This window comes from Lycorma delicatula, chromosome 3 (genome assembly GCF_047948215.1).
Source record: "Lycorma delicatula isolate Av1 chromosome 3, ASM4794821v1, whole genome shotgun sequence".
Classification (NCBI taxonomy): domain Eukaryota; kingdom Metazoa; phylum Arthropoda; class Insecta; order Hemiptera; family Fulgoridae; genus Lycorma; species Lycorma delicatula.
This window is the reverse complement of record NC_134457.1, coordinates 222373120-222394943: the sequence shown is the minus strand read 5'-3', so window position 1 is coordinate 222394943 and position 21824 is coordinate 222373120. Positions and strand designations below refer to the sequence as shown.

The window sequence follows — 21824 nt, the reverse complement described above, 5'->3', positions numbered from 1 at the left end:
TAAGTCAGGCTGTCGGCGGAGTTGCGGCCGTTGTCGGCGGGCGGGATTATTCTTGCCCGGTGGGTGCGGTCGCGCCCCGACGGGGGCACTGATGAGCTAATGACACTGTCGGCGGGGCTTCTCTGGGTACTGCTTTGGTGGTATGCAGGGGAGTCTTGGCGGCGGTCAAGATGGTGAATGTCACGCGGGACTCCGTGATGGCGCTGTGCGGGAGTAGGCGTTAATTCTCCTCTCCCGGGCAGACCGGAACGGAGTCAGATAGAAACTCATTTTGAGTATTAAGCGGGGTTCTTAAGGGAACTAGGTCTAAATTTCGATGTACAAACTTTAGTGGGAAAGTTTATTGTTGAGGTTGTTAGTACGGATATGAGACATTCAGAAAGCGGCTCTTTAATAGTCGGATCTAGGCGCGGGGTCTTCTTTCCGCGGTTAGGTTTCTAGCTTAGTTCCTGAGGGCGACGTGGTAGCTGCAGGTGTCCGTTGTCTTCATTCTGAAGGTATAAACACGTAAATCTATCTCGGGGTGAATTTTTACCGATGTAGATGTCCCTCGGGGCATCTGCATCGGTGGCATCTCTGCGGGGCCTGGACACAATCTGTGTCCAGCTGTGTGGCACAATCAGTTTGAGGGCGAGAAGATGTCCTCCGTTAAAGCCACTACTGGCCAGGAACGGAGGGGGTGGTGTAGCGACCGGACACGCTACGAGGTGGGATCTTCTCCCGTCGGGGGGGAATCGAGATGTTTTACCTACTGTAAGATTCCTTTATACTATTTGAATAATTTTCAAACACTGCATTATTTATATTTCTAAAATTGTGGAATATTTTAAATAAGATATTGTAACAAGACTGATATAACTCATCTGAGTATCGGATTCCTGCCGATTAAGAAGAAAGTAGTAGAAAATATAATAACGTTAGTAATCCAGAAAGGAGCTAAAAGAAACCCTCTAAGTAAAGGTAACAGGTCCATTTAACAATCGTCTTTTGTAATACTGCCCACTCACACACTAAACAGATGTCGTTCCATGAGAAGAATTACCGGACCAAGGTTTGGAATTTCAAGTGAAAATGTGAGGGCGGTCGATTATTCTCACGCTTCGAGTTCGGTCCGGTCTGGTCCGGCAGGTAAAGAGGACAGGAGTATAAATACTCCGGGGAAGGCCAGTTAAAAATCAGTTCAGCGAATCAGCCTAAGCGAGACGTTATGACGTCAGTCAGCGAGATATCAGTTGTGCGAGATGTCAGTCAGTGAGAGTATTCTGCGAGGAGGTCGGTGAAGGAGGGAATTTCTAGTTTAGGTTCGACGCAATTTCGGTGACGTTACAAAAAATTCCAGCACATGAAAACAAGAAATTGTTCGGTGAGTTACTGTAAGACTATAAGTGAAAGAGATAATGTATTAAATTTCATTCAGAAATTGTTAGGGTAGTTTTATTTGTGAACAGCAAAGGTATTTGTAGTGAAAGAACTTTATACTTGTCTTATATATCGTACTATTGTTGTTAATAAAAGACTAGTGGTTAAAAGTGTTAAGACTGGCGATCATGCTGATGTCCTAAAAATGTCCTGAAAAAAATTATTTCACAGGAACGGGTACACCTACTTTAATTAGATTTGCAAATCTAAGGCTAGCGTCTTGTTCTACAAAATAACAATTTTGAAAACGTCACCTTCAAAAATTTCAAAATAACGGCCATCTTAATTTTTTAATCTTTGATATCTTTGTAATTATCTGTTTGATCAAATTTTTACTTTTACAGGATTTATTAAGCATTTTATTTTGAACAAAATGACACCTTACTTCTAAAAATCTGTTGACAAGCAATCGAGTTATTGCCAACAATTAACGGCAGTACGATTGCGCACCGCAATGCAAGCTGATAATTTTTGCCTGTTTTTATTTCCATCACTAAATGTAACAAAAATTATTAATAATAATACTAAATTAATAAAGATTATCACCTTTTATTCTTCTTCACCGTTGTGTTCACTGTCAATATTACGTATGGGAGAGTGATTGGATATGGAACCTAGGTTATTTTTCACATCACTATATTAAGAGCCAACGACATAATGAAAACATCCAATAGGTCATAAACCTTAGTTGCGTCTGTAGGCCAATAAGTTGGTTCTAGACCACCAATGGCATTGAGCCGCAGTTACATAATACATTACTTTAATACTGTTTCACAAGTTGCTAACAGTCTAGAACCCCGGAGTGGATGATTTTCATTCCAGTAAACCCCCCCCACAGAAATAAACGTAACCCAGTGACGTAAAGTATTCAGAAAATACGTTATCTGATATTGCGTGACAAGGCGGACAGTAGATAGCTGAGATCCTCTGAGGCTCAAGCCAGTCCAGTATTTCAACCAAAGTTGCTTGTAAATGATCGGCTTTAAATGGAGATAGCTGAATCTACACTATTCCATTGATCAGAAGCGCAGAACCTCCGTTTGCCCGATCATCAGGCTGATTTATCACTTAAGCGGAGTAGCCTCGGATTCTCAAGCAGTTCAGTTCGGTGAAATAAATTTCTGAGATGAGGACAATGTCTAGCAATCCTGACATGAGCACTGCCTACAGTTCTTCTTGCCGATACGTAAATACATTTACGTTCCACTTTCCTATCCTTAAATTCTTCGTTATTAGCAGAGCTCAGCGATAACTTTTGTGTGAAGACCGATGAGATTGACGATGTGTTGCACTAAAAACTTCATCTTCATACCCGAATGACAGAATTTGTCCTCAGAAGAACAATCAACAACGCCGTTACCTGTTATTGCTTCAGAAAACGATCGAAGAGAGTAAGGCTACGCGGGTGATTACTATTGGAGTGGGGTGTCTGTCGATTAAGTGAAGGGAAGATGTCTTAAGTATTGAGATCAAAGGATCTAATCCTTGTAACTTGAGTCGGGGGAGGAGAGGTGTTGTTTGTCGTACAAGGAGTTCTCCTCTCTTTCCTCTAAAGAATTTCCTCGTATACTTTATAACTCTTGTAGTTCGCCGGGTAGTCTGAGTAGTTCAATGCGTTGGTTGTCAATTTCTGTCCTTCTTCTGACGATCTGCCGTTCTGTCCCCGTCCGCGCGTTATACCACACTGATACGACCTCATGCAATTGTTCTTCAACTATGACCATATAGTTGCAATCGCGTGCACTGCAAAATACTTTTAGATCTCCCGAGTACCTCGAATCTAACGGTATACATTTCCTTGTTATTACATTGCGGTTCCAAGTTTATAAAAAAGTTCGGTATTGGCTTTTTTTTAACAGGATGCCGGGTGCTAATAGTGCCGATAATACTGTGTCCCTTATCCTTGATCTCTTCCCTTACACGGTTGGTTGGGACCGTAGTGAAGGTACCTGATAATAGTACAAATACCCTCTCGTCCTTTCCGATAAAAGTTTGGCCGATAAGATTCTGTTCTAGGATTAACTGTATAATCTTCTGGTAAGCGTCTATACTTTTTGATACAACTCTTAGTAGTTTAGTTTAATAAAGCGTACGCTGTAGTCCGATTTGGCAACGACCGTTTCTAGTAATTCATACAGTTTTACCAAGTCAATCGTTCCAAATAATATTATTACTGGAGGTTTAATCTCCTTTGGTTATTCTGTCCTCAGATTTCTTCCGTACGAAGCTACTCGAATTTAATTGATAGTATTGTCAGAATTAGAAATACCATGGATGTTCTAGGCTTAAGCAAAGTCGGTATCGTTTGCCATGGTATATCATTCGTTGGTGAGTCTATAAACTCATTTTCTACTTCACTGCTTGAGGTGTCACTAATGGTATCTATAATATTGTTTCCGATTAATTTGCGACGCGCCGCTTTACGAGGATCTCTAATAGAGGCAATAACGTCCCTTGTCTTCTGTTGTTCGGAGTGCCAGTGTCCATAGGTGTTGTTTCCCTCTCGAAATTATGAACAGTTATTAGCTGTTCCATAATAATGATATAGGCAATGCGCGATTTAGGTTAAGTATTAGAATTGAACAGCTCCTTATAATATTCCTTAAAGATAAAATTCCAATCAAATTATTAATAATACAATATTCAATCCCAGTCCTAACTCGAGTTATCACTTAATACACTATTTACACAGTTGTATAAATAAACCAGCTTTAATAAATTAGTCATCTTCATCTTTTATAAAACAGCTGTTCGAAAGAAAGGTTTAAAAACAAATTTATATTTTTTCAACCATTTAAATTTTTTTTTAATAAATTAACATTCTTGTCCTACTATCTATTGGTAAATAATTAGGAAAAAAAATTAAATAAAACATCTACGTTCAAACTTGCAGTTTCATAACGAACCACGCTTCTTCCCCAACTTGCCCCGCTCAAATTGTTTAATCTTATTGAGTGTTAACTCAAGAACGATTCAATCAATCAAGTTATGAAATTTTCACAGGCATCATAACTTCAGATATACTACTTCAGCATATCTAAATTTCAATAAAATCGGTTTATTAGTTTTGGAGATTTTTGAGCCACAAAATTTTATACGTAGACGTCTATATATAAATATATGTATATAAGGAAAACCTAATTTAAGTGAATGGTATTTTTGTACTCTTCATACCTTAAAACGTAAAGAAAATTCATTTCCTCCCTATTCTCACCATGCGGTCGAAATTCCGAAATTAATACCATACTTTTCTTCGGGAAAAGGTTAAAAAAAATTAGATTAATAGTAAAAAATAAAATATTTCACGTATAATAATAATAATTTTAAAAAACGTTTTGCAGTTTAATTCTTGAGTGATTTTGTTCCATATTAATCTTGGATGACTTAATTAGGCTAAATTAAAAGAGAAAAAGTGAAGATCGAAGAAGGTAACTGGCCTCCATCCAAAATTAAAGTTGTTTGTATTTTTCCTGGAAAAAAAATAGTATTTTATAATTTAGCTGTATTATATATTTTCTTACTCATTTGATTTAAAATATGTAGGGAGAGAAATTACAATTTAAATTATGAATAGATAAACATCAGTGAACAAATGAAGAAAATAAATTTACGGTTACTCTTTTTTAACTAATCGGAGCTAAATTGTATAATTTGTTAACCGTCTCTGAATAATGACAACGCAAAAAAAAAATTTCCCAGTAAATTACCTAACAAACTTTGATTCAAACAAATTAATATGCAGCTTGAACATTGAAAATCTTTTCTTTATGAAATCCGTTTAAAATTATGCTAAAATATTACCTCTTCAAGATTAACAATCTATTTAATTATGAGAAAACCCCGCAAATAAATTCATTTATATTATATTCCTAGTCAGAATTAAGCCTGAAGCCTAATATTATATTGGTATAATTTTACATACTGAATAAATTATAATCCTGTTTCAGTAAATAAAATAGGTTGTTATGGAACGAGTTAAAAATCAATAGAAGACATGCTGAAAATAAATGAGCAGCAATAAGAAGATACTCGTGATTGTATAATGTTATTATAACATTAAAAAATTAAATATTTAATTTAAATTAATGGAAGAAAAGAAAACAAACATATTGAAAAAATATATACAAATTGTGTCGAAAAGTTCTTCCGGAACTTTCATAATTTATTTTACTCGTAAAAATTATGGAAAAATCCCGTATAAACATATTTTATAAAATGCATTTTATTAACGCTTGCGAGTTAAGGCTAGTGAGATTTCGTTCGGATTTCAACTACCCCGGCGAAATGAGGTCGTAATGAAATCTTTAGGACGTTAATTAAGACGCAAAATTAAAGTTTTCTTATGGTTTTTCACCTAAAGAATGTAATAGAATATGTTCCAAAGATACGGTTTTGGAAGTAGTTTGCAGTAGTTTTTGAAATTTCTGAGGTGAAAACCAGTAAAATGGGATAAAAACCCTGTTTTTTTATATTTGACGTACAATAACTCTGTTTAATGGATAATAAACACAGAAAAATTTTAAACAAAACTTGTAAAGAATTTGATTCTATAGAAAATTGTGAAAGATAAGTTGAATAAAACAAAGAAACGTTAGAAAAATTCTAATTTTATTTAGAAATAGTACCTTACTACATTTATCAGAAAAGTATTTATTTGATGTAAACAAAAACCAAATTCTTCTTTGGTAATGTGAAAAATTACTAAAAATAAAATTTCCTGTAAAAGATAAAAAAGACTGGGAATTATATAACAATTGCAAAATAAAAACTACTTAGATAATATTTTTTTTATTAACGTCAGAAATACAATAAATTATTTGAAATTTATTATTTCTAAGTTGGCAATAAAATAACAACAGATGATCAACAATGAAATACAATGTATTAGTGTTTAAATCATTCTGCAATGTACGCTGAATATATCAGGTACTGCGAACTATGCTGTCGCTAGCGAAGGTTTTCTGTGAATTTTAATTTGAACTCGATCGATTGGCCATTGAAGTAATGCCGTACCTTTTTACAAAAGAGGAATACGCTGATACGATATTCATTTTGGGTGTGTATAATGGTAGTGCTACAACTGCTGCAGTAGAATATGAAATACGTTTTCCGAATCGCCGGATTCCAGATCCCAAAACAATTAGCGCGACTTTTCGCAATCTGTCCAAACGACGCTCTTACAGATTAAATTATTATCGATGCAGTTCAGTGAAATCCAGGCGTCAGTATCCTGACCCCATAAGGGAAGACACCCTCCATGTGACAGTTTCGATTGCCACGCCATTCCCTCCGTACCTAGCCCTTATAAACTTATCGGAGGCTGTTTTCAGTACCTCGGCAATGACATCTTAGAGTTAAGTCTCAGCCAGGATGCCACGGATTCGAATGTCACAAGCGACATTCCCATCGGTGTTCTACTAACATAAACTCAAAACAAAACACATCTTGCCAAGTCTCAAACAAAACCGAATGACTTTTTAAGAACGAGGGAACTGAACTCTATCTGTCCGAAAGGTTAAAAATGAGTTCGATACACAACGAATCATAAAACGCAACACAAAGACGCTAACACAACATAACAATAACGATAAATAATGTAACATAACAGTAACATAAAACCATAACCAACGAAAACCAAACTCTATAACCAAACAGAAACAAAAACAGAACAACAACAGAAACTAACAATAAAATCAAACATAAACGGCAAGAAGGAAAGTCCAAGCAAACATCACACCCCTTCAGCGATCCTCTCTTTCGCCAAATGTGCAAAAACTTTCTACGATCCCCATTCGGCCCGGCTTTTTCAATTAACACGGAGATCAAGTGTCGACCCGATAATATCAAGCCGACAAATAGTCTCCGTGCGCATTAGATCATACCTAGCACATTCTTATATCACAAGATAAGCATCGTCCAACAATCCGCATTGCGGACACATGCCACAGTCTATCAGGCAGAATTTGTGCAGTATGTCACGTAAAGCGCCATACCCTGAGAGAAATTGCGTCACATACTAGTTCGGGTGTATCCAAGAGCGTTCCGCAAATAAACAACATTAGGGAAAAGATCATGAGTATAACGCCCATACTCTGTCTTCTCCCATCTGGTCTGCCACAGGGCGATACCATGCCGTTCTATCTCCTTTATTTTCTTCGAAGTCAATTTAGCTGACATTTTAGCAACGTAACGATGTTGCCTCTCAGATGCAATCAAGTCTATCGGTTTCACGTCTACTATCACTAATTTCGCCTGCCGTCATATTGAACGGCAACCACCCGTTACAATTAGCAATATAAAGCGTTGAGCCCGTAACAAAATATCCCGATAGCTTTTAAATTTTAGCCTATCCACCCAAACTGGCGCCGCATAACTTTCTCGCAGACGCCCTTATACAAGATACTCATAGTCCTAAAATTAAAACCCCAATCAGGATTGACCACACGTCGAATTTCAAAGAAGGCATTACAGGGCTTCCCTGCAAATATCGAAGGTGCTTCTTAAACTGCAATTTCTCATCAAGAAACACCCCGAGGTACTTTTGAACCTGAACATGTCTAATACGTTGGCCTGACATCGATACGCGGACTCGCCGCCACACAGCCAAACAGCCTTTGAGGAGCACCGGCGTGGTCTTCTCCGAGCTAAACGTCATCTTATAATTATCACCCCTATAGGTCGAGTATCCTGCATGCACGAGCGGCTTAGAATTCAACCCCCTCCGCGAACCTCCTTCGACTAGCAGGAGTCCATCGTCAGCATAAGCCACGATGCGACACCCACAAGGCAACCTCATCTGCACAAATTAATAAAAAATTCCACCATCCACTTTAAGGGACCCAACTCACTGCCCTGTGGAAAACCTTTGGATAGTGTCTTCCCCACTTATTAGATGGCTGCCCTCGCGGAGTAGCACATCCCGATGACTGAACTAACTTTGCATAATCTGCAACTCACTCGCAGTACAAGCTCTCTTCTATAATTAGTATATAGCAGAAGGCTACCAAAGGTTATTAAATGCCCCAGAAATCTCCAGGAATTCCCAGGATACATTCCTCCTGACTGGAGATTATCACACTCATCACACGAAGTATGGCGTCCTCAGTACCCTTTCTGAGATGAAATTCGTACTAATTACCCATTAGTAAACCGCGCGAGGTCAACCTCTCATCTATACGAAGGTACAGAAGCTTTTCAAAGACCTTACCAACAACCGGCACTAGCGTCAAGGGTCTGTTAAGACGAACTAATATCGGGATCCTTGTCGCCACCTTTAAACAATAATTTCACAATCCTCTTCTTCCAACACAAAGTGAAGTATCCTCTAAACAAGAATTTATTAAAATCCCGTGAGATAATTCTCAGAGTTATCCCTACCCAGCGAACAAGAAGCTCGGCCGTTAACCGATCAAAGCCAGAAGTCTTATCTCTACCTAGACTGCAAATAGCTTGACGCACCTCGACCTCAGTAACCTCCAAGGAGATTGCACTCTCGCGAAACTGAGTGCACGACATCTTTTTAACGGATCGTAGTTTTGCATTGATGGTTTGGAGGACACTTAAACTAAACAAGTTTATCCTTATCATAAACAGCAAGTTCAACATCAACACCCAGGAGTCGTCAGCATCGCTTGGAGTTCCGTAACAGGTGGAATATAAATGGACAACTCTATAAGTACGTTTTGTTTTCCGACGAGGCAAATTTCATTCGAAATGGCATCAAAAACTTACACAATGACCGTACATGGGCAGAAGGAAATCCTTATAAAACGGTGGAAGGCAATTTTCAACACCGATTAAGCCTCAATGTATGGTGCGGCCTTCTTCACCATCAGGTGTTTGGACCGTTCATATTACCTGGTCGCTTAAATACTGCCGCAGCTGCTTGAAGATTTTTCTATAGCGCTGTAATGCAAAGTACACTTCCAGCACGATGACGCGCCTCCCCACTTCCGTTGTGCCGTTTCCACTAATTTAAATCATCATTTCCCTGAGAAATGGATCGATCGTAAAGATTCACATTTCCGGCCATCAAGATCGCCTGATTTAACACTTTAGGATTTTTGCGTACGGGGATGGATGTAAATAATACATACAAAACAAAAATACATTCTCGTGAGAAATTAATTGTCCGTATTATGAATGCGGTTGAACAACTTAAGGACAGCCCTGAAGAAGTAAAAAGAGCAACAAAAGCTGTACAGAAGCGTACCAAGAAATTCGTTGAAAATGGCGGGCTCATTTTTTAACATTTATTATAAATTGGTAAGTACACTACTCTTTGGTGCAGTGAACTGTTTCTAAATAAAGTTCAAATTTTTCTAACTTTTCTTTGTTTTATTCATCTTATCTTACAGCATTTTTATTCATAATTAATTTTACTACAAGTTTTGTTAAAAAATTTACTTGTTTACTGCCCATTTAACAAGTTATTGTACGTCAAAGATAAAAAAAGGTTTTTATCCCATTTTATTGGTTTTCACACAAACTTTTCAAAAACCTACTACAGATACGGTTCTGTGTCCTATTTTATTCGACTTTTCAAATCAGAAATCATAAGAAATCACTAATTTTCCACCTTAATAACCGTCCTACAAATTTCAGTACGATCTCATTTTACCAGGGTGAGCTGAAATCCAAGCGAAATCTACCACTAGCCGTAATACGCAAACGAAGCATTTTAGAACATATGTTTATATATTTTTTAAATTATTTTCACGAGTAGAATGGATTATGAAAGTCCCGGGAGAACTTCGTGATACACTCTGTATATGAACTCGAATATATATTACGTATGTTTTTTTAATTAAAAAATTACAGTCTGAATATTTTCAAACAACTGGTAAGTCGTATTAAATTAGTCTGTATACACACTTTTATGACCTACTCAGTCAATATTGTTGATAATAACAGATCAAATGTTATCTACCAGCTGTATCGATTATATGATCATTAATTCTACTTCAGTAATTCCTTATCTCGATTTCGATTTAAATTTTTATATTTTTCGGAATAATTGTTTCATCTTATATAAATTTTTGATATAAAAAATAAACAAGCAAAGAAGTTAATAAAAGCTGATAATATTGTTATTGAATTTCCATCGCATTTCTATAAAGTTTAATTTTCTGTAAACGTCTTTCCAGTGATAAAATTAAAAATTACTAATGCCCTAATGACTTTATTTAGTTACCTATTTACTTATCCAAATGAAAAGCAAATAAAAAATCGTACAAACTCCGTTGAATTCAGAACTTGTGAAATAATACTAAGTTACTATTGAAATAAGTATCGTTAAAAACCCTAAATAAAAATAGTTTTAATTGCTTTGGTAAAAAATTACTTTTATTTCCCTTTCCTCCATGTTAAAGACTGATACTTTTCATTTCCTGTCTGAGTCAAAGCATTACATGTAATACCTTTTTTTTTAACAGAAAAGGGTATGTCAGTTTGTTACTTTACACTATTTATCGTAATGTTTTCTAGCGGTTGTAACGGATGTAATGCATCTGAGATACAAGAGACACCAGCAAGTTACTTTCTCTGAGAACTATAATAACTATATAACCAATCCCTGTGGTGGTCGATGAAGACGCCACTTATAGAGCTTAATTTTACCAGCATTCAGGTGAACTTGGAATGATGATCGGTAACATTATATTCGGCTCGGTTAGAAAAGCGAACGGGAAATTATTTCATTCTTCAATCTCTTAGTAATCCCGGCACGTAATCTTTGTTATTTTTGAAAATGGATATGATCGTATTTGGAAATGATTCATAATTCATGTCAGAATGCCTAAAATCTTTGTAGTTAAGGAATTTAAACAAATAAAAAATCATATTATTTAGAAAAAATTAATAAAATAAAGTTAAATCTTCACATTAAGAAGTATTATTATTGGTTCTTTCAGGAAATGAATTATTTCCCTCTAAAGCTCTGGTAAGGCTTGAAAATATTTCTCATCTATCAGGATAAGTGCTCTTATCGCAGAAATCTGCGATAGATACAAGTTAGAGTTTCAAACTAGGCCCTACTATACTTATGAACCAGCCTCCTTTTTGGAGAACAACGCAAAAGTTTTCTGGAACCAAGGAATTGTAACAGCAAAACCCATCGACTGTAATAAGTCAGATATAGTAGTAGTTGATAAAATGGAAAAAGTAACTTACCTAATAGACGTAGCCATCCCATCAAGTAACATCAACACTAAACACAATGAGAAGCTACAGAAATATACAGATCTTGCTTTTGAAATTAAAGAAATGTGGAATCGAAAAGAAGTTTATATAATCCCGATAATTATATCTGCGGAGAGGATAATACCATTTAATTTGCACAACAGTCTTGAAAAACTGAAGATCCAGTGGAAGAGCCACGCGCTAATGCAAAGGAGCGTGATAATTGACACCTGCCATGTTGCCCCTCTTTCTTTTCCTGTTTAGCCTCCGGTAACTACCGTTTAGATAATACTTCAGAGGATGAATGAGGATGATATGTATGAGTGTAAATGAAGTGTAGTCTTGTACATTCTCAGTTCGACCGTTCCTGAGATGTGTGGTTAATTGAAACCCAACCGCCAAAGAACACCGGTATCCACGATCTAGTATTCAAATCCGTGTAAAAATAACTGGCTTTACTAGGACTTGAACGCTGTAACTCTCGACTTCCAAATCAGCTGATTTGGGAAGACGCGTTAACCACTAGACCAACCCGGTGGGTTACCTACCAAGTTGCCCGGAAGGCTCTTAGTCAACAATAGCAAGGCTAATCTCTTTGGTATAAATTACTCCGAGTTTAGGGAATGTCACCGGAAAAAGTAAAACCTGTGAAAGTGTGGGATAATAACAATAATAATATATTTCTATACAAAAATAACTAAAATAAAATCAAACAATATTCCAGGCAACAATTTTGACATCCGTAAGCAATTAATAAAAAATAGTATAATATCATTATAATATAAAACATAAAAAAACTTTTAATATTAGAATAAAAAAGAATAAATTTAACAGTTTGATTAGACTTTTTTAAATTAAAAACAAAATATTATTTAATTTTACTACTATAAATAAATTTGTTTAACTACAGACAAATATGTGGATATTTATATATGTTGATATTGGTACCTCCGTAGAGTTACCTGTTTTTAAGATAACAATCAGTAAAAAAATATGTGAAATAAAATACTAATAACCTAACTCTAAAACAAAGTATACTAGTATGTGCGAATAATAAAAACTCAGAAATTCTATTAAAAAAAAAGTGCACATGTATATACTTAGAGGTACTATAGTCTAGTAAATTATTATATGTATTTTTGGAAACCTTTTGCCAAGAGGTTTTATCTGATATTAACTCGAAGAAAACGTTTTTTAGTTAGATGTTATGACTGTTAGCGCATACCGTATTAATCATTCGGTGACGTCATCTACTTTATGTCACCTGCAATATCAAGACAAATCCAATAATACCGCATTTGTCAAAATCGGCCCAGCCGTTTGGGCTCTAGAGTGGAACTAAAGAAAACCGATTCATAAGCGCATACATTTATATATACAGACTCGAGAAAGACATTATCCTCTTTTTATATCTGCCGTATTCGAGTACATATTAAGGAATATTAAAATATACAGCCGAATACATTTAGTAACTTTTACGAGTGTCATCTCAAAAAAAATAAAATAAAATACATAAAAAATCACAACAAAGATAAAAAATTGATCAATTTTTAAAACAGATAAAGAGTTTGATAAATATATGAACTCAAATTATGCTACTGTGGGTACAATTTTAATTTTTTCAAAAAAAAAGAAGCAAATCTAAGAGATTGAATAATCCAGTCGATGAACAATACACGGAAAACAAATTTATCTTAACTAAATATTTTAACTTCTTTGTGATATAAAACTTAACCAATATCTCCCAAGCTCAAGCTCATCGACTAATTCTTTAAGGAATTTAATAACGATAAAATAAAAGTACTCTAATCTTCTTTTTTTTGGTTATTTACGAGATATTAGAATTACTATTAATCTGTTCCTATTTCTCGATTCGACCCCGTTAATTTACATGTAAATCCTACATAAAATCACAGTTTTTATACATCGGGTGAATCGTAAACTTGTTTTTTTAGTGACCGCAGTCCGGTGTATACGTAATGTGAAGGTCGAGTTAAAAAGTCAAATATAAATCTAATTCTAAATCTACAACTGTCTAAATTATATTATTTTGTAGAGAAAAAGAAATTCTTCAATGGATTATAAACGAATTTTTTTTTTCTTTAACGTACTTCTACCGTTGTCGCGCAAGATGCGTTCATATAATATTATTCAACGGATTTCTACAAGTTTAGTTTTCTATTTGTTGTTTTATATTAACGTTTAAATTTCATTTAAAATCTGTTTACCTATAATCGATTAATAAATAAACAATAAAGGAACCGTTATTAATCGTAAAATTTTTAAATACCCATAACGAATGAGTAACTGCTATTTCAAGTTTAAATTTTTGAACGGTATTGATTTTGAGATGTAATGATTGATCCTCCTTTATTTCAAAATAAATAAATTAATAACTGAATTAATTTTCCGTTATATATTAGTTTACAGTATTTTTTGTTTTAATTTACAGAACAAATAATCAGTAAAAATTATTCTTTTAAGACTAATCAACGGTATTTATTTATAAGATATATATGAGATTTTTACTAAAATCATCACGGTTTATGCAGTTAATAGATTAAATTAATGCATTAAAATTATTCACTGGAATAACCGATGTATGTGTGTGTGTGTATATATATATATATATATATATATATATATATATGTATATACATCAGTATATAAAGTCATACAGTAGAGGTGGTGAGAGTATATAAACGTAGCGGTTGGACCACCTCTTGCTCAGTGCTCAAGTCTAGTGCAGTGAAAGTGTCCGTCTGATTTTTTTTACTTTTATTATTAGTAGTCTCTTTTTAATGCAGTCTAAGAGTCAAACCAGGTTTGTATGTAATCATAATAATAGTAATAATAATTTACCTGCTTAACATATAACCTAATAGATGCTACTATCATATTTAGCAGCGTTAACTCGCCGAAACCAGTTTAATTTATTAGTTCAATATAAATAAATTAGGTATCTAAGTTCTTTTTTTCTGTACAATTTTAAAAATATGATTTGTTTTTGAAAATAATTATTTGTCAAATTAAGAAAATATATTTGTATTTTGTGTCATTAAAGTTTATAATCCAAATATTATTTTTGTTTTTTTTTTTATAATTATATAAATCTCTATAATAAGAGGTAGCGTTCAATTTTGGACTCGGAGATGGAAATATATTTAAACTGTTCAATTTAAATTAAAAGATATATTTAATTTGGATAATAAGGAACCTCCCTCGAGTATTTTAAATAGAATCTGTATGCGTGTTCGTAATTAAGGTGGTATATTTTTTAAATTAAAAATTACACCGATTTTATAAATTATTTGACAATATATAATTTCATCGTACCTTATTTATAATATAATGGATACAGCTTTGCGTCACATTAATATTTAAAGTACTAGTATTTTCAAAAATTTAAGAAAATTATTTTGAAAATTTAGGGAAAAAAGATAATTCAAATCTTACATTTGCGATCGATAAAATTTTCCTTATGTAATTTCTTGATTGGATTTTTTTAAACGTATTTGGCTCATTCAGATTTTAAATAAAGCAAAATAAAGTTTAAAAATAACAAAATAAAAAAAAAATGGATCTAATTTAAAATAATAGTTAATTTTTCAATTATTTTTTTATATTTGAGTTTTTGAATTCGGCAGCAAATTAATGTTAGCGTACAATATATTGTTTTTCGCCGAGTTATGATTTCAAGAAATCGAAATTCAAAAAAATTAAACAGTATTATTTATTTATTAGTACGAATATATTTTAAATAGTCTTTTAAGTTTATTTTATGAATTCAATTTTTAAAAAAATCATTTTTTTAAATATATATATGTTAAATTGCTTGTAGGTTCTAAAAATAGATGAAATTATAACAGCATTATATTTAAAATGTAATCTTAAAATACGATATATATTTATATATAAAAACTCTATAACTTTTTATTTTCAAAAATTTAGCTTGATATAATTGCTCTTATAAAAGCGGTATTGTTTGTAATCATCGTAATTCTGTTTTTGAATATTACTGATGAGAAATTTTCAAAGAGGTGAAACGATTTAATCTATTTATTTATTATCATCTTTTACGTAAACTATAAGAAAAAACCGATTAATTTAAAACACATTTTTAATGTAGAACTGGACTTAGGAGTGTTCAACCTTTTAACTGAAAGGCCGGAGTTCAAATCCCTGTCTATCTCGGTACTATTTATGCCTACAAAAATGTTCCCGCCAAGAAGATTTAAGCTTATGCGTTGAATTAATTAGATAAAATGAAGAAAAAGAATTCCTTTGAATAGATTAACCTTTTTTTTAAGATATTTAAGATTTTTAATGGTAAATTATTTTTAATTTCTTTATGTATAGTAACAAACAAAAACATAATTAATAATTTCAATATAAAATTACATCCAAACCAATCGGTAAAGTAAATATACCTTTTTACATTTTTAAATTTAAATATTAAAAAAAATGATTTTCCACATGAAAAATACACAACAATAAATAATTAAGTATTGAAATTAATCCACCGGGATGGTCTAGTAGTAAATTCGCCGTCGTAAATCAGCTGATTTCCAAGTCGAAGTTCTCAGGTTCAAAACCTAATAAAGGTACTTTTGTTCAGATCTGAAAAGAAGATCGTGGATACCGGTGTTCTTTGATGGTTGGGTTTCAATTAACCACAAGTCTCAGGAGTAGTCGACCTGAGTTTGTTCAAGACTAAAAATTTACCAGTACAGTTACATTGCAATGATAAGTCGCTAATGACTTTAACCGTTGATGCGACTATAAATAAAAATATTTTTTTTTAAATTTTAAATATTATTTTTACGTTATTTTTTTCCATTTATAAAAAAAATAGAAGATAAATTTAATTTCAGGTATGTTCATAATTTTTTTTTTGAGAATGAATGATTATCATTCATTACTTGCAACGTGTACGAGTATATTGCTTTTATAAAGTAAATCGTAAAATATTTCTTTAGTTACAGTATTTATGCAACATAGATAATTTTATTAAAATAAAGCATCAACTCGGTAAAGAAAACAATAAAAGATCGCTTCACATTTAATTTTCCTTCGTATATCTGGTGTAGGATGTTTATTATCCTTGAGAAATACTATGAGGTTTATACAAGCGACTTCAGTCTGATGTCGGAATGTTTAACATTGTTTGATTATGTTTCATAATAAATGCACAAAAATATAACTCGGTTATATATTACAGTAATATACCACTGTATTTAATAATATGGAAAGCTATTTTGCATTTGTAATAGGCGCACGGTTTTCTTTATTTTTACTGGCCTCGGTGTTTTATTTACAACCGGTTCCAATTTATCGAAAGCATAAGTAAATTTTGATGCAAAAAAATAACATACAGAGAGAGGTTTCCGTTGAAATCCCTCAAAGAGTTGTATATGCATACATATACGTAAATTCAAATAAACATCAAAAAGTACATACAAAGATGAGTCCAAAGAAGATTGATCGAGTACAGAACATAAAAAGCAAAGAAAATACCAAAAAGTAGTCGTATGAAACACACAAAGAATTACAAGTAACCAATTAAACAAAAAAAACAGTGAAATAAATCAAGCTGTAATAAACATTAAATAAACAATTAAATCCAACAGTTAGTGGCGAAACGAAACTGAATACTTTGACGGTTAATAACATCCTTAGGTAATCGATACGCAGTAGATCAAACATATGCAGTCGCTTTAGGCCCCAACGTCTTCGCTATTATCCAGAAGATAGCTGTGAGCCGTTTCACATGTTTGTTCAGTCGCATTTCGCATTTTGTACCGAATCAGCGTATTTCCTCTCGAACGGCTGGCAATCCCAGATAATCGAATATTTCATTATTTTACGAAAACCACTGCGATTCTGTTATATTTCATAAAAGTTTATTCTGGGATCTCTGCAAAATGTTGATGTTACATGTTTCGTTTGTTGTACCCCATTAATGGATTCCGTAGGTCCAAATAGGTTTCAGTACCGCCTAATTCAACAATTACTCGTCGGATAATGATAATCGTAACAACCGGTACATCACCCTGAACTTAATGTTGAAGTCTTTCCTTTTCTCCCTGACATAAGTCCTCTACGTCAGATGGTGATCCAGATGCAGTCTTAGGTATCGCACGCTGTTGATAAGCGGAATGAAAACGCCATTTAATTGAACTCGCGGGCAGTCACCCGCGAGATGAGGAATTAACAGGCGTTCGTGAAAAATAAAATTTAATTTTAATGATAACAACGGTGAATAAAATTACTACAGAGTGAAACGAATTGACTATCAAGACTACTAAAATAAAGTAAAATTTTTATTATTTAACGAACTATTTGTAAACAAACCTTTTATAAGAAAATGGATTTTACTAAGAAATCTTAGGTCAACAGCATAATTATTCTTTATTTATCTGTGACGTACTATTTTTAAAATAATAAACAATTTAAAGATGTATCGTTTATATAAAAAGTAAAAGAAATTAATAAAATATAAATATAAAAATTGGACGTACTAAAAAATCAAAATAAATTAACGAGGGCAAACTAAGACGCGTACAACAGTTCAGTCAATATAGAAAATACCCGATTACTTATTTACGCCTCATTATTCCATCAATATTAAATAATTTCCTACGTTAAAGTTTCGTTGTTATTAATCTATAACTATTTTTTCCTTCACACAACCCACTTAATCGGTTCATCCGTCAATTCACTTCAGGACAATATTTTTTTTTTTTAATACAAAAAAAGAAAAAGGACTGAAAAAATCATCTACATTAGGTTGCCGTTGGGATAAAACCGATTTTTTTCATATTTAGACATAGGAGTATTATAATATATACGCATGTAAGGTGCCTTAATTTTACAATTATATGGGATCTGACATAGGAACAAATCGTTTCAAAAAAATAATTCACAAAAATAAAAATCATTCCACGCCAAGTTTATTAGAGAAAAATCTGATGTGGACAACTCATGACTTCCTTGTACGCCTATTCAATTACATTTACAACATTTTTTTTTAAATGAAAAATACATAAAATTTTATTTCATTAAAAACTTCTGATATTTTTTTGTTTTTTGTTATTATTGAATTATTATTTATCGTAAAGCCTTTCTTTACAATGACAGGTTAATAAGTATTAATAAATCAATATATATATATATAAATTAAAAAAAAAGTTAAAAAAAAAGGGAGATGAAGTCCACATCGGATTCGAACCGATGTGCCTTCCCCTAAGATCCAAATATTTCATTAATTAAACTTTTATTTGGCTATAACTCTGGAACCGATGAAAATAAGTACCGTTTATGATATATCGTTGAAAAGCTCTCGATGAGGGTTTATTACTGCACTTAAGAAAAAGTCTAAAATCTAATTTTTATTTTTTTTATTTTTGGGTTTTTTGGACACTTTTGGTTCATTCGATTCCAATCAAAAGGAGAACTGCACAACTAAATGTTATAACAGTCCTAAATCCAAAATTTCAATATCCTTCTGGCAATCGTTTTTTAGTTACTTGAAATTCATACGTACGTACGTACATACATACAATCATACACACATACGTAGTACGACGTCACGACGAAACTAGTCAAAATGGATAAAAATATACGTAAAAGCGACTTTTTTTTCAACATAATATGAAATGACAAAGAGAAAAAAATTAGAATTTCTTGTTTTCGTCTTCCTTCACTTCAAAGAATTACTTTTGAAAAGAAAAAAATAAAAGTTTGATATTCGACATTTTATTATTTCTATCGATACGTTTCTGATACAGTTTTGGTTGAATTCGTTTTTCGATGATTATGAATTTTATCGCAAGGTTTCTTGCTATTAAGCGGAAAACACATTTCTAACGATTTTTTATCAATTTTTTTATTTTAAAATGGCGACCACTGCAGCTGTTGGGTTGAACGTCGAACTATCGGCCATCTGGATATGCTATTTGCACGTACTACTTTCTAAATATTAACTTTATTGTGTATTTACAACAGTTGAAATAAATTTTTAAATGCAAAAATAAATTCTGAAGGACAGAGGAAATATCTACTCGGTAGCCGCTGATAATCCACGTCCCTAGAAACTATGTTTTTGAAAATGATAATACATTAAGGGTACTTCTGATACTAACTAAACCTTTCCCTCACCATTAATTACAATCGACATTCGGTGTCATAATTTATTTTAAATTTAACTATTCAAACTTTACTGTAGACTTCAGTTTATTAAATTCAGTACAAAACGAGTGAAATCTTCCTTACAGGATTATTAATTAATCCGGAATTAATCTGGAAAAGATTAAACGTATCGCATGCATGTGTATAAAAAATATTTTTAAAAAGTATACAAAAATGTTCAATGGCATTTTTAATCGGCAATAAATAAATACATTCTAACAGGATACGTGAACCTGTAGGTCTACACAATCTCTTTTTTATAACTTCTGTTAGATACCGAAACCGGATTTTTAAATGTTTCTTAAAATCACGGTTTTGCGTTTATTTCTTACTTCAGATACTTTAAATTTCCAGGACACAACTAATTAAGACGTTCCAGGAATTCTGGAGCAATCGGTTTGTATGGGATGCAGTTTATCGGATTACTCAGGACAAAATAAAAATTTAATTTTGCGGCTTTCGTTGACTTTACATTTATAATGGATTTAAATGTTATAAGTAGTAATTATATAAGAGACTTGTAGAGTTTTCTGACAATAGAAATATTTATTCTCAGTTTGTAAGATTTAAGTTGTACTTACATACCTGATACTTAGTGCGTACCTCATTTTTTTTTGTAAACGCAGAGAAAGGATATTCTTGCAAGTGCACGTCATTTTCGAAAGAAACTTGTGCCCCACATCTGAGCGTCTACAACTTTAGATTATAACACGTAATACGTACAATATTATAAAATAAACAGTACGTATATAATTCTTTTTATAAAAAATTATTTTATTAACTTCTTTTAAATAACGCAATGTAAAAAAAATAATTGGGAATAATGTATTCTACAATTTAGTAATTTTAAATTATTATTAAATAATTAATATATGAATATGAAAAATAATAAGCTGTATTACAAATTATTAGTCATTTGTACCGAATTAATAATATGCTACTAAGGATTCCAGATCGATTAAATCGATATTACATACTACATAATCGAGTAAATATGAGTTTTTCTTTTTGTATAACTACTGCTTTTGAAGAGAAAAAAAATGTAGAAAGAAAACAAAGAAACATTATTTAAATAAAGAAATAATTATTTTGAAATTAAATGTAAAGCTGAATTAATTATTAATAAGAGAGTAAGTAGCTAATAAAATAAAATATTATTAATAAGATAATTTTGTTCACAGGGTAACCGTTTAATTTATTATCATAATTATTAACCGTTAAAATTATGTTAAAGAAAAACTAATTACTAGTTTCCGTTATATTTTCTGTTTTACAATTAAATACAGTTCAAAACGAAATAAAAAATGAAGAATTAGAACACAATAGAAAGGTTTGGAAAAGTTTATAAAATCAGTCGAGCGATTAACGATATGATTTTCTTCTTTTCATTAATAAGTTAAATTACATGAAATAATAACGATTCGGTTACCTAACGATTACACCGGTTTATTTGTTGAACTTATTTGATTCGTAAACGATTAGAAAATTATTTTAGAAAAATTTCAATTTTTGGTATTTTTCTCAAGACGAGTTATCGATCGTTCCCAATAAAAATAAACGATTAAAACCTCGTAAAAACTGAAAAAAAGGATTGAATTTTTTATACCGTATTAATGAAAATTTAACAAAGAAGCAGAATAACAGAACACAATTCAAATATAAGTAAGAGTTTTTCGTAGCTATAATTTATTTATTCTAGTACCATGAGGAGACGCACGCTTTTCTTAACAGTTTCTTACCACCGTAGTGCTTTTTCCAGTCCGTAGTTCAGAAGAGAAAAACTCTTTCGGTGCATCTTAACGAATCTTGTACACAGTCAGTGACATTCTCGTACAAATTTACTCCGTTTCACTTAAGCGGTGAAACAGATGATATTTTGATGGAAGTAAATTTAGGCGGTACGGTGGGTAAGGTAGCACATTCATCATAAGTTTTCGTCTTTTTTCATAGTTAAAGTGAAAGAATAAAAGAATAACCTATAGAAAATGAACAGAAAATTGTGATTCTCTCTCCTTAAAACAAATTATAAGTTTCAC

At 32.5% G+C, this 21824-nt stretch overlaps 1 protein-coding gene and 1 long non-coding RNA gene across 2 annotated transcripts in view; one reads left to right on the top strand and one right to left on the bottom strand.

The window, feature by feature from the left end:
- LOC142322465 (uncharacterized) overlaps positions 1-21824 on the bottom strand; it is an 83234-nt gene that overhangs the window by 8590 nt on the left and 52820 nt on the right. The gene's annotated exons all lie outside the window — the stretch shown is intronic.
- Positions 14296-21824, top strand: part of LOC142322464 (uncharacterized) — a 63381-nt gene continuing 55852 nt past the window's right edge. Inside the window, exon 1 of the mRNA XM_075361573.1 lies at positions 14296-14422. Coding sequence (XP_075217688.1) covers positions 14400-14422 — 23 coding nt within the window. The 5' untranslated portion in view covers positions 14296-14399. The remainder of the gene's footprint in view (positions 14423-21824) is intronic.